The sequence below is a fragment of the Mus musculus genome, chromosome 2, assembly GCF_000001635.26.
Source record: "Mus musculus strain C57BL/6J chromosome 2, GRCm38.p6 C57BL/6J".
NCBI classification, from domain to species: domain Eukaryota; kingdom Metazoa; phylum Chordata; class Mammalia; order Rodentia; family Muridae; genus Mus; species Mus musculus.
This window is the reverse complement of record NC_000068.7, coordinates 90,781,751-90,795,904: the sequence shown is the minus strand read 5'-3', so window position 1 is coordinate 90,795,904 and position 14,154 is coordinate 90,781,751. Positions and strand designations below refer to the sequence as shown.

Below are 14,154 nucleotides of genomic sequence, written 5' to 3'. Positions count from 1 at the left end.
ATATGCAGTCTTGTGACTGTAGAGTTGAGATCACACACAGCTGGCGAATGAACCATAACATGTATATAAAAATGAAGGCACCACGAGAAGAAACGAAGCCCAGAGGAGGCTGGAGCAGAGGTAAAACCAAGGCCACGTAAGTCCACGGTAACTAAATGGGGTGGGGGTAGGGGCCTAAGAGTTCTGTTTTTTCATGGAACAGCAAAGGACTACTCAGCAAAGCCATGCCATTAATATAGACTTTTCATTGTTTTCTTTTTTGTTGTTGTTGTTTTTTTCGAGACAGGGTTTCTCTGTATAGCCCTGGCTGTCCTGGAACTCACTTTGTAGACCAGGTTGGCCTCAGAAATCCGCCTGCCTCTGCCTCCCAAGTGCTGGGATTAAAGGCGTGCGCCACCACACCTGGCCTTCATTGTTTTCTTTGACACATCAAAGTAACACTTAAAATGACCTAACTTCTGTAACACATTTGTCTGGGCATGCGGGTGTGCATCTATAATCCCAGCATTTGCATGGTAGAGGCAGGTTGATCTCCTTGAGTTTGATGTTAGCCTTATTTACAGAGGGAGTTCCAGAATAGCCAAGGCTAAACACAGAATCCCTGTCTCAAAAATAATACATATATATTGAGTGTTGGTACACACCTTTAAATTCCAGCATGTAGGAGGCAGAGAAAGGCAGAGACAAACTGAATATGAGGTCAGCCTAATCTAGAAAGTGAGTTCCAGAACAGCCAGGGGTTGTTAAATAGTGAAACCCTGTCTCAAAAAAACAAAAACAGGGGCTGGAGAGATGGCTCAGCGGTTAAGAGCACTGACTGCTCTTCTGAAGGTCCTGAGTTCAAATCCCAGCAACCACATGGTGGCTCACAACCATCCATAATGAGATCTGACGCCCTCTTCTGGAGTGTCTGAAGACAGTTACAGTGTACTTACATATAACAATAAATAAATCTTTGAAAAAAAACCCAAAAAACAAAAACAGAGAGAGAGAGAGAGAGAGAGAGAGAGAGAGAGAGAGAGAGAGAGAGAGAGAAGAGAGAGAGAGAGAGAGAGAACTATTGGAAAACTAGAAAGGTGGCTCAGCAGTTAAGAGCACTGGCTGCTCCTCCAGAGGACCTGGATTCAACTCTTAGCACTCACATGGAACCTTACAACTATTACAACCATCTGTATCTCCAGTTTCAGGGGATCTCCTGTGCCCTCTTGTGACCTCTATGGCCACTGCATGCACGTGGTACACAGACATCAAGGCAGGAAAAACATCTACACACATAGAATGATATTTAAAAGTAATTAGAAGCTATTGACGTGATCTCAGAACTAGTCCTCTGACCTCTCTCTGTTTATGTTGTGGGGAATCTTTTCCTGTCCAATATGCCCTCCTTATCCACACACAAATCACTGTAGTAAAAAAGGAAAAGATGGGGGAAAGTGGGGGGTGGGGGCTGGAGAGATGGCTCAGTGGTTAAAAGCACTCAGTGCTCTTCCAGAGGTCCTGAGTTCAAATCCCAGCAACCACATGGTGGCTCACAGCCACCCATTAACGAGATCTGATGCCCTCTTCTGGTGTGTCTGAAGACAGCTACAGTGTACTTACATATAATAAATAAAATAAATCTTAAAAAAAAAAGAGAAAAAGATGTAAAGTCACTTGGGGCTGGCAAGATGGTTCAGTGGGTAAAGGAGCCTGCTGCACAAGCCTGAGGACTTTCTATTGTCTCCTTGGAATCCACAGAAAAGTGAGAGAACTGACTTGAGCTGTCCTCTGACCTACAAACTTGCACTGTGGCAGGTCTGCCCATCAACATATATATAGACACAGGAATCCATTTTTAAAAATTAAAATCACTTTTATTGTGCACACTAAGTTTACTGTAACTTTATCATGGCTAGTCACTCACTGTTCAGCGCAATGACGGTACCTGAATCTAGCTGGTACACAACTGTACCTTGCTCCTCTCCCACAATCTCTGGCACCTTCTCGCTTCCTGTAGGTTGGTAGAAATATTCTGGTTGATGTGGAACCCACTCTGAAAGAAGATATTTTCAAAAGTACAAAGTAAGAAATGATTTTCAGAGCACAATAAAAATTAACATAAAGTTATAATTACTCAAATCATCAATGTTGTTCAATCTAGCCTAGTCTTCAATCTCATTCCTGGCTTCCAGCCTGCTTATGAACTCAGTGTCATGCTTCTACCCATGACAACTCTGGGCAGACACTGGGCAGGCAGCAGGTCAAAGGCCAGCATGCATCTAGCATGCACCCCGTCCTGGCTTTGACCCCAGCACTGAATACAGCTACAGTAAAATCATGAATCTGTTTAAAAGTGTGTGTGTGTGTGTGTGTGTGTGTGTGTGTGTGTGTGTGTGTGTGTGTGTGTGTGAGTGTGGGCAGGTGCTGTGGAGGGCAGAAGATCCCCAGAGCTGGGGTTATAGGTAACTGTTACCCATCTGATGTGGGTGCTTGGGCCTGAACTTGGATCCTCTGGAAGAGAAGCAAGAGCTTTATGTTGGATAGTTTTATGTCAACTTGACCCAAACTAAAATCATTTAAGAAGGAACCTTGATTGAGAAAATGCCTCTAAAAGAGTGAGCTGTGAGAGAGCCCGTAGGGTATTTTCCTAATTGGTGATTGATAGGGAAAGTCACAGTCCATTCCATTATGGGTGGGGCCATCCCTGGGCTGTGGTCTTGGGTTCTATAAGAAAGCAAGCTGAGCAAGCCATGAGGAGCAAGGCAGTGAGCAGCACCCCTTCATGGCCTCTACATCAGCTCCTACCTCCAGGTTCCTGTTGTGTTTTGAGTTCCTGTTCTGACTTCCTTTGGTGATGAACAGTGACATGGAAGTGTAAGCCAAATAAATCCTTTCCTCCCCAAGTTGCTTTTGGTCACGATGTTTCATCACAGCAATGGTAACCCTAACTAAGACAAGGTCTTAGCAACTAAGCCATCTTTTCAGCCCCAGAAACAGTTTCTATTACTCCAGGAAAGTACATCCTATGTTTCAGAGAAAATAAGGGCTTTTTATCAGCAATCAATTTAAGAGTCAGCACATTTGTCTTTTTAGCTCATTTGCTTTTTGAGGCAGTGACTCTCTAAATAGCTCTGGATGTCCTGGAACTCACTATGTAGACCAGGTTGTCCTTGAACTCACAAAGACCTGACTACCTGCCTCCTGGGTGCTGGGATTAAAGGCCTGACTGGTATACAATCGTCTGCATAATTTTTTTTCTCTGACAGTCTCACTCTGTAGCTCTGGCTAGTGAGCAAAGGCCTGAGTTCAGAGAAACTCTGTCTTGAAAAACAAAAAGAAAAACAAACAAAAGAAGATTGTATCCCAAGAGCTCATAGATAGGACCAATTATATCACAACTCCGCAGGCCGAAACTAGCGCTCAGTGACAGAACACTAGTGAACAAAGGCCTGGAAAAAAGACATAAGTATTTATACATTTGGCATCTAAGAAGCCATCTTCCCATTCCTAAATTCAGAAGCATAGTTTATGCGTTAGTGGTTAACAGATGCAGACCCTGTCTTGTCTTCTATGTCAGCGTGAAAGACTAAATTCTATGGGCTAGAGAGTTGGCCCCACTGGCAAAATGTTTACTGTGCAAACACGAGGACTTGAGTCTGATTCCCTGTGTTCAGATGTAGGCTATTTAATTTTTTATATTTTAATTTATGTGTGTGTGTGTGTCTAAACAGCTGGGAAATACAGCCCTGGGAGGTGAACAGAGATGGATCTCTAAACAGCCACACTTGCCTAATTTGGGACCTGTAGGTCCCACTGAGAGACACTGTCTTAAAAGTCAGAAATGATGTCTGAGGCATGTCTTCCACATGCACACAGCACACGTGCACACGTACTTGTGTACACACACATGACTTAAACCCTGCAGCCTTGTAATAAAGTAAGATAAAACAGCCGGAACACACACACACACAGACACACAGACACACACATGCACACACACACGCACACACGAGCACACACACACACACACACACACACAGACACACAGACACACAGACACACAGACACACACACACACAGACACACACACAGACACACACACACAGACACACACACACACAGACACACACACACAGACACACACACACACACACTCACACACACAGACACACACATACAGACACACACACACACACAGACACACAGACACACACACACACACACAGACACACACACACACAGACACACACACACACACTCACACACACACGCCCTATTACCAATGTGATGAATGTTTTCCTTGATGACCTCACATTCGATTGGCCATCTTGGAGCCTGCAGCGGCCCTCTGCTAGAGAAACATGAGAAGAGTTCTCGGGGTTCTCGAAGCCGTGGGCTTGCTTCATCTAGCTCATCAAAAATCAGCTGCCTGGTCCTCAGGAGCGGCGAGCTCAGCAGAAGTGAGTCTGCAGGGAGAAAGAGCGGATACATGAGCAGCCTTCTCTTCCACCTCGAGGGACTTGCTGTTCCTTCTATAATCATCGTTTTCAACACTGGGCTAAGTAAGACATTAGCAACCTGGGTGTAGGAGTGTACAGGTTTAATACCAGCTCTTAGGAGGCAGAGACAGGCAGACTTCTCTGAGTTCAAGGTCAACATGGTCTACACAGAGATTTCCAGGCTAGGTAAGAACACCAATAAAAAAGGTTAAAAAAATAGATTGTTTAAGATAACAAATAAAAAGTATAAACTATTACGTCAAAATTCTACATAATCTAGATTTTTTTTTTGTTTTGTTTCATTTTGGGTTTTTTTTTTTTTTGGTTTTTCAAGAGAGGGTTTCTCTATAGCCCTGGCTGTCCTGGAACTCATTTTGTAGACCAGGCTGGCCTCGAACTCAGAAATCCACCTGCCTCTGCCTCCCGAGTGCTGGGATTAAAGGCGTGTGCCACCACGCCCGGCTTGGGTGTTTGTTGTTGTTGTTGTTTTGTTTTTTTGTTTTTTTCAAAACAGGGTTTCTCTGTATAGCTTTGACTGTCCTGAAACTCACTCTGGAGACCAGGCTGGCCTTGAACTCACATAGAGTGATGGAAATAAAGGCATGTGCCATTACCATCCAGCTACATATAAATTTTAAAATTCAAATTAATAGGTCCAAGATCTTGCAACAGTGAGGACTTTCAATTCTCCTATCAACATTGTCAGGGAAAGCACAAAAAAACCTTCAGTGACTGTAGTGAAAGAAGCACACAGACCTAAATTCAACCCCCAGAACACGGTGGAAATGCTGGCACAGTGACATACGCTTGTGGGCATCATTTTTGAGAATGGCACTCAGTGTTGTTCTCCAGCCTCTACACACACACACACACACACACACACACACACACACACACACACACCTACCTTGTGTAAATGCAACTTTTAGTTACATATACATGGCAGATAGACAGACAAAAAGATACACAGAGAGAAGAAGAAAGGAAAGAAAATAAGATGATAAAAAAATTCTCAAGTGCTGGGGAGATGGCTCAGTTGGCAAACTGTTTGCTGTGGAAGGGTGAGGGTGTGAATTCAGAGGCCAGACACATGGAAACACACATAAGGGTGCAGGTTTGTAGCCCCAGGGGTGGGTCAGAAATAGGAAACCCCTGAAGCTCAGTGAACTCCAGGTTCAGGAAGAAAGACCTTGTCTCAAAAAATAAGATTGAGGGCTCAGCGGTTAAGAGCACTGACTGCTCTTCCAGAGGTCCTGAGTTCAATTCCCAGCAACCACATGGTGGCTCACAACCATTTATCTGTAATGAGGTCTGATGCCCTCTTCTGGTGTGTCTGAAGACAGCTACAGTGCACTCAGATACATGAAATAAATAAATAAATCTTTAAAAAAAAAAAAAAAAGATTGAGAGGCATTTCATACAACCACCAAAGACATACACCAATTGACATCGGGCCTTTAAGTGTGTGCATACACACCTGAAAACATGTATGAGCATACACCATGCAAACGCACACATTGAAAACAAAACTTATTGTGCAGCAATCAACAAACTGAACTTCAGAGTCCTGCTATACTCATCTGAAGATTGGTACCTCTGTTTACAGCGTCTATGTGAGCATGCCCAGTTGAAGATAAACAGGTAGGCCCTAGGAAGAAAGAAGGGAGCACCATTTGCTTATTTGTTTTGTCCACTGTCTCCCATCTCTTTGTCCTTTTCATCCCCACACCAGGCCCCTGAATTTTGATATAGGTCTTTACCCAGTAATTACTGGCTGAGACAATAACCATTCTAAAAGATGGCAAAGTGAATTTAAAAGAAAGCCGGAGGCTGGAGGGATGGCTCGGGGATTAAGACTGCTTGCTGATCTTGTAGTGGTCTGAGGTTCAGATTCCAGCACCAGTCAGACGGGAAGCTCAGTCTCCCATAGCTCTAGCTCTAGGGGATCCCAAGCCTGGTCTTCAGGGCACTCGTGTGCATATGACCACACAACACACACACACACACAGACACACACACACACAGACACACACACACACATACATACACACACACACACACACACACACACATACACACACACACACACGCGCGCGTGCACACACACACACAGACACAGACACACACACACATACACACACATACAGACACACACAGACACACACATACATACACACACACACATACACACACACACACACACACACACAATTTAAAAATAATAAAAATAAAATACTGTTGGGGCGGAGTGGGGGAAGTTTTTGGGAGACAGGCAGTGCTGATCTCTATGGAGTTTTCAAGGCACTGAGGTTCCGGGTGGGGGTAGGCGGCTGGGGCAGGGCTACTGGCTGTTACTCACACAGAAGCATCTCTTTTTCCAAACTGTCCGAGATGAAATCATCTCTTTCTCCAAAAGAGCCATTCAACATGTACCGAGGGCTGTTCCTCCAAACGCGCTGATGAGTGCCTGAGTTTGGCAGGCTGCTTTTCTGAGCTAAGAATAAGTGGTTTAGTTCAGGTTGCTTGTTGGTTGGTTGGTTCAGGGTCTCCGGTGCTGAGGTCAATATTAAAATCCTGACCACTCAAACCATTACTTGTATTACCATTGTCCATAACAGGTTTTTTATTATAACAGGTCCCATTTTTTTTTAAAGATCTCTCAACATTCCAATGTATGCAGAGGGAGAATAATTATTCCCATTTGAGCAAAGAAGAAAGAGAATAAAGGTTAAGACCACTGTGTAACGGGATAAATGGCTTAGAAGGCAGAAATTTAGTGTCTCTAAGAGGAAGGAAAGCGAACCAAGTGAGGGCAGGGACCAGAGCGAGAGCAAAGTGCTGTGGCAAAAGTTGTTTTAAATTTAAGATACAGGTCTCACTATGTAACTTTGACTCTCCTGGAACTCACTATGTAGACCAGGCCCTCAAGCTCAGAGAGACCCAAATGCTGGGATTAAAGGTGTGTGCCACCACACCTTGCATCCAAAGCCTTTCTGTCCTAAGGACACTTATTGGGTCCATCAAGCTGAAGTTCTCTCTTCAACAAATTAGCACTAAAGTAGAAATGGTTAATAAGAACATGAAGCGAGGTTGCCAGAATTACAGTTAATATTCAGCTGGTCATTGTGGTTAGACGAAGGCAGCAGACTGTGAGGCTGAAACCAGTTAGACTACACAGCAAGACTTTGCCTTCAAACACTAAGATTTGTAGGTCTAGCTCAAATAATATATGTAGATAATATGAGCAAGGCCTAGGCATGTACCCTAGAACTGCAAAAGTGAACAATCAAAGTAAAGCTATATATTGTGGTGAAGATTAACCTGGGTTACAAATGACCCTGTCTCAAAGGATTAAAGCAAAACAAAACAAAACACAAATGGAAAAAAAAAATGCTAGGTGTTGTGGCTTATACCATCAGTCCCAGCACTTGGGAGGTAGAGACAGGCAGATCTCTGAGTTTGAGGCCAGCCTGGTCTATAAAATGAGTTCCAGGATAGCCAAGACTACACAGAGAAATTCTGTCTTGAAAAACAAAAATAAATCAAATAACCCAGGGCTGAACCAAACCAAACCCAACACAACATACAAACAAGCCCCTAGCTGGACCCTCGGGGCCAACACAGTGGAAGGAGAGAACCAACTCCTGAAGTTGCTCTCTGCCCACCGCATGTAAATAATGGTTTGTGCACACACACATCTACACACACTGCAGCTGAGGATGATGGAGAACTCACTGCTCTTTCCCAGGACCCACACTCAGTTCCCAGCACCCACATGGTGGCTTAACAGCCACCTGTCACTCAAATTCCAGGGAGATATGATACACTTTTCTGGCCTCTAAAGGCACCAGGCATGTACATAGCACACATAGAAACATGCAAGGTGTTGGCATTCCTTCTAAGCTCCATCCAAAAGTTACCTGGCTATTGCCAGGTAGGCCTGGCTTACTATAAAGGGGGCTGTTTGGCCCCTTCTCTCTCTCTCTTGCTCTCTCTGTCCCTTCTTTCTCCCTGACCCTTTCTCCCTCTCTCCCCTCCTCATCTACCCCCTCTCTCCGTCTTTGTCTCTGCTCCCTTCTCAACGCCCCTTCCCATGTCTCTATACTGCACTGGTCATATGGCTGGTACCTTAGGGGGAAGGGATGCTTCATCATGGCACCTCTCCCACCTCACCATACCTGGGGCTCTATAAAACATATCCTGGCTTTCTACACAACATAGGGAAACACACCAAACCGGCTTGTTTTATGTAAACTTGACACAAGCTAGAGAGAGGAGGGAACCTAATTAAGAAAATGCCTCTGTTAGATCCGTCTCTAGGTAAGCCTGTAGGGCACTTTTTAAAATTGATGATAACTGGGCTGGTGAGATGGTTCAGTGGGTAAGAGCACCCGACTGCTCTTCCGAAGGTCCAGAGTTCAAATCCCAGCAACCACACATGGTGGCTTACAACCATCTGTAACGAGATCTGACTCCCTCTTCTGGAGTGTCTGAAGACAGCTACAGTGTACTTACATATAATAATAAATAAATCTTTAAAAAAAAATTGATGATGACATTTTTTTTGGCTTATACTTTTTTTTGTTTGTTTGTTTTTGTTTTGTTTTTTCGAGACAGGGTTTCCCTGTGTAGCCCTGGCTGTCCTGGAACTTACTCTGTAGACCAGGCTGGCCTCGAACTCAGAAATCCACTTGCCTCTGCCTGCCAAGTGCTGGGACTAAAGGTGTGCGCAACCACGCCTGGCTGGCTTACACTTTCTTATCATGGTTCATCATCAAAGAAAATCAGGACAGGAACTTGGAGGCAGGAGCTGATGCAGAGACTGTGGAGGAGTGCTGCCCTACTTTCTTATAAACCTAGGACCAACCAAATTGCTCTTAGGTCATGGAGTTTCATTGCAGCAATAGAAATCCTAATAAAACCCGTGCGTGTGCTCCACCCCCCAAATAAAAGTAAATCATTTTTAAGGGCATTTAACTTGTATGGCAGTTTGAATGAGAATGGTTTCCATAGGCTTATGTGTTAGAATATGTTATGATACTTCTTGGGAAGGTCATGTTGGAAGAAGTGTATCAATGCGGATGAGCTTGAGGTTATAAGAGACATAAACCACCAGATGGTGGTAGCCAAGCCTTTAATCCCAGCACTTGGGAGGCAGACGCAGATAGATTTTTGAGTTCTAGGTCAGCCTTGTCTATAAAGTGAGCTCCAGGACACCCAGGGCTAGCCACATAGAGAAACCCTGTCTCAAAAAAACAAACCAAAACCAAACAAAAACATCAAAAACACACCCATATACATAAAAAAAAATCTTAAAAATTAAAAAACCAAAAAGTTTTATTAAAAGACATTAAATAGGGCTGGAGAGATGGCTCAGCGGTTAAGAGCACTGACTGCTCTTCCAGAGGTCACGAGTTCAAATCCCAGCAACCACATGGTGGCTCACAACGATCTGTAATGAGATCAGGTGCCCCCTTCTGGTGTGTGTGAAGATAGCTACAGTGTACTTATAATAAATAAATACCATTTGAAAAGACATTAAATACTTAAGCAAAAGAAGAAACACATCCAGATCTTAGATCCCCCACTACTGAAAATTTATCTTGGGATGCAGATCTCTACAAAGTCAGGACAGATTTGGTTGTCCCAGAACTCACTGTGTAGACCATGCTGAGATTAAAGGCACAGACCACCATGCCTGGCAAAAATTTATCATTTCTTGGAAAATTTCACTTAATCTATACATTTAATCCAAGTGCAATAAATTTTGTGGTTTGTTTGCTGAGACGGTATTTTAAACATTGTAGAAGTCTAGATAGCTTGATTTTGCTGTGTAGCCCAGGAGGTCCTCAACTTGCACGTGTCTTGCAAGTGTGTAGCTATGCATGCACATGTGTGCACATGCAAGTGGAGGCATGGGGTTGGCATTGGGACTCACTCAATTGTTCTACCTTGTCCACTGAGGTAGCCGTTCACAATTAAATGCAGAACTTGATGACGTGTCTAGTCCTGCTCAACAACTTGCTCTGTCTATGCCTTCCAGTGCTGGGATTACGGGCGGGTCGCCAGCCCACCCAGCATTTACGACGGTTTCTGGGGATCCAAATTCCAGTGTTCACTGTGTAATTGAGGATAACCATGAACTTCCATCCTCCTGAATCTGTTTCCCAAGTGCTGGTGCTATCATGCCTCCAGTTATAAGATGCTGGTGCTCAAAACAGGGATCTCAGCCGGGCGTGGTGGCACACGCCTTTAATCCCAGCACTTGGGAGGCAGAGGCAGGCGGATTTCTGAGTTCGAGGCCAGCCTGGTCTACAAAGTGAGTTCCAGGACAGCCAGAGCTATACAGAGAAACCCTGTCTCGAAAACCCAAAAAAAAAAAAAAAAAAAAAAAGGGATCTCAACTATGCTAGGGAGGCACTCCATCAACAGAGCCATATATATATATATATTCTCTCTCTCTCTCTCTCTCTCTCTCTCTCTCTCTCTCTCTCTCTGTGTGTGTGTGTGTGTGTGTGTGTGTGTGTTTCCCTTGAGACCCTGAGACAGGATCTCTCTGTGTAGTCCTGGCTGTCCTGGAACTCACTTTGTAGACCAGGCTGGAAACCATGTCTCGAAAAAACCTAAATAAATAAATAAATAAATAAATAAAAATAAAAGATTTCAAGGTTCTGGGGATTGAATGTAGCTCTTGGGTAATGTTAGACAAGTGTCCTACCACTGAGCTACAACCTCAGTTCCTAAAATTTTTTAATGTCACAAACTAATTTTAAAATGTACATACAGGGGACTCAAACGCAGCTTAGCAGAGTGCTTGCACTGAATTGAACAGAAGTTCTATGTCCAGAATCAAAAGAGAAAAAAGAAGAGAGAGAAACAAAGACTCAGGAAAAGGTGAGACGCTTTTGAAGAACAAGGTGATAGGAAACAAGTGTCCAGAGATGAAGACTATCACAGCTGCACGGAACGGTGCAAGAGGCTAAGACAGGAGAGTGAGTTCCTTAGCAGTCGGACTACATAGTGGTAAAAAGGAATCTTCTTTAGTGTCGTGGAGCAATTCAGAGCTGCTAATTTACTAGTGCATCAGTAGAAAAACAGGCCAATAAACTAAAGAGCCTAGAAGAGACATTTGTGCTTTTGCATATAGTAAGTGCACCTTGACAGAGGTGGTTCCGTTCAATTGGGAGTAGGAAGCACTTTTTAACTAATCATCTAGAAACAGCGTCCCAGTCTCATCCAAACAGTTCTTTCAGTAAATACAACAGTTCAACCCGTGGATGCTGGAGAGAAGGAAGTGTTACCTTTGAAATATCCATAATACTGGAGGTGATGGTGAATAAAGTCCTCATAGGGATCAGGAAGAGTCTGTGAAAGAAAAGCCATCTCAAGCAGGACATTCATTCAGATGACACTGACTTCTTAACCAAAAGCACCAAACACGCTGCATAGGATACGGGAACAAAACAAGCAAACGCCAGGCAAATAGTGAATTATTCTATTTTGGGAATCATAATCTCCAACAGGTCTGGTGGCAAACACTAGTACTCCCAGCACCAGGGAAGCAGAGGTAGGAGGAGAACTCAAGTTCAAGGGTAGTCCGGGCAACAGAGTGAGTTCCATGCCAACCGGGGCTAAAAAGCCCATCCTTCCGCCGCCCCAAATATACCTCCAGCTGGACCAGCATGCCACCACAGTGAACCTTCTGACCTTGGATTGGGTTTCTGCGAAGTTATCGGAAAAAGAGTGTACCAACCTCCGGCTTTAGTTCTGTTTCCAACGCCGGGAACATGTTACTGCCGCATAGTATGATGTAGGCGAGTTAGTAGCACCGTACCCAGCTGCAATATCTGCCTGATTTCCAAACAGCTGATTACACAGAAGTTACAAATCCCCGTAGGAAAAGTGAAAAGAAACCTAACCAACCACCACCGCCAACAAATAACACCAAATCTGCAGACCCTGCCCTTTCACACCCACAACCACTCGGGGGTTAAACTCTTGCCAAGCCGGCGTCTTACGAAAGGAGAGGATGGTGGTTGCCAGCACACACCTGAGGAGCTGGGGCGCTCTGCGTGTCCCCACGCCTGGTCCACTAGATTCACCAGGAGCCTCATTGGCCCCATGCTTAGTTTACGCTGAGAACAGATGCCCAACACCAGGACGCCGCAGAAAAGGGAAAGGAACCGGGTTGGGGGCACGCGCAGAGTCGCCTCAGAGCAGTTGAAAAGGAAAGGTCAGGGGTCGGAAGCGAGAGCCCTGGAAACGTTCAGTTCTGAGCGCCCTGCCTCGGAGTGTGGACTGCCCAGAGGCAAGCCCAAGGAAGGACAGAGCAGAAGTTTCCACCGGAGCCCGCGGGGTGACACCGCGCTGCCTGGCTACCCCTTCCCCGCAGCTGGTCCCCAGGCCGGGTGGACGCTGCAGGAGCTTCTCCATCTCTCCACTCTCACTCTTTCTGCAGAGGCCAGCCTGGAGTCCTGTCCGTCCCAAAGCTCCTTGCCCCCTGCCCTCCTCGCCCTCTGCCCCCCTCTCCCCATTCCGCCCCCCCCCCCCGGCACTCTCCTCGCCCCCCTGCACTTCCTGTCCTCTCACTCCCTTCCTGCCTGGGATCCCCTGCTTGTCCCCTGCCAGCTAGGGCGCTCCTTCGCAGGCCCAGTCCCTCAGCTCACCTGCTGGAGTTTTCTGCGAGGACCCTGGGAGCCTAGCAACCGGGAGCCAGAAGCGGAAGGAGGGCAGGACCCCGCCCTCATCTGTAAGCTGCGAGCCTTGGGATGTCAGGCAACTTGCGTTTCACATTCCAACGGTTTACTGATTCAAATTTCATCTCAAACTTTACAGACACAGTCTGGGGACTGATGAGTAGAACAGTGCCGAGGGCCTTCATATTTCTACTTTCGGTAGTTGTAAAGGTAATTTACTTTGTTCAAGGGCCTGAAGCTTCTATTCCTTTGGGGGCTGGTGAGGGTTAGAACTGTATGTAGCAAGCAGCCAAGAGTTATTTAAAAAGAGCAGATACACTAGGAGAACACGAGGTCAGTCCTAGAGAGAAGGAATCAGGTTCATTCTAGTTTACTTCATTTCTTCTCCCTTTGACAAACGTAAAATGTCCTTCCCCCATCCCTGCCTTGTCTTGATTTGGTTTAAAATAGTAATTATTCCTTTTTAAAAAAATGTGTGTGTGTGTGTGTGTGTGTGTGTTCACCTGGAGGCTAGGTTTCAGATCCCTAGGGAGCTAGTTACCTGCAGTTGTGAGCTGTTTGAATTGCTAAGTGGGTGCTGCTCAAAGAGCAAGTGCTTTTAGCCCCTGAACAACCTCACCAGCCGCCTCCCCTTCACTCTTGTTTGCATGTGCAGGATGAGCAGGGGAACATGTGTACACTTTATGGAGTCAGTTCTTCCCTTCTGCCTTTGCATGAGTTTCAAGTGCCAGGCAAACACAAACCTTCTAGACTATCTAGCCAGCCTTGTTTTTTTTTTTTTAAAGATTTATTTATTATTATATGTAAGTCAGACACTCCAGAAGAGGGAGTCAGATCTCGTTACGGATGGTTGTGAGCCACCATGTGGTTGCTGGGATTTGAACTCTGGACCTTCGGAAGAGCAGTCGGGTGCTCTTACCCACTGAGCCATCTCACCAGCCCCCCAGCCTTGATTTTTAAACATTGTTTTAATCCGTGTG

The 14,154-nt window shown here is 45.2% G+C and overlaps 1 protein-coding gene across 26 annotated transcripts in view; it reads right to left on the bottom strand.

Annotated features, from left to right (window-relative positions):
• Positions 1–13,220, bottom strand: part of Agbl2 (ATP/GTP binding protein-like 2) — a 51,753-nt gene extending 38,533 nt beyond the window's left edge. For 5 of the 26 annotated variants that reach the window (XM_006499629.3, XM_017318927.2, XM_006499639.3 and 2 more), the window contains exons 1-7: positions 12,529–12,993; positions 12,232–12,329; positions 11,780–11,843; positions 6,838–6,972; positions 6,073–6,126; positions 4,260–4,445; positions 1,925–2,032 (exon numbers count right to left, since the gene is read on the bottom strand). In XM_006499629.3, coding sequence (XP_006499692.1) covers positions 1,925–2,032; positions 4,260–4,445; positions 6,073–6,126; positions 6,838–6,972; positions 11,780–11,843; positions 12,232–12,267 — 583 coding nt within the window. In that variant the 5' untranslated portion in view covers positions 12,268–12,329; positions 12,529–12,993. Of the gene's footprint in view, positions 1–1,924; positions 2,033–4,259; positions 4,446–6,072; positions 6,127–6,837; positions 6,973–11,779; positions 11,920–12,231; positions 12,345–12,528; positions 12,995–13,144 lie in introns of those variants that run through there. The other 21 variants (XR_866286.1, XM_006499632.2, XM_006499640.1 and 18 more) reach the window with 15 other exon arrangements.
• Positions 13,221–14,154: the final 934 nt, after the last annotated feature.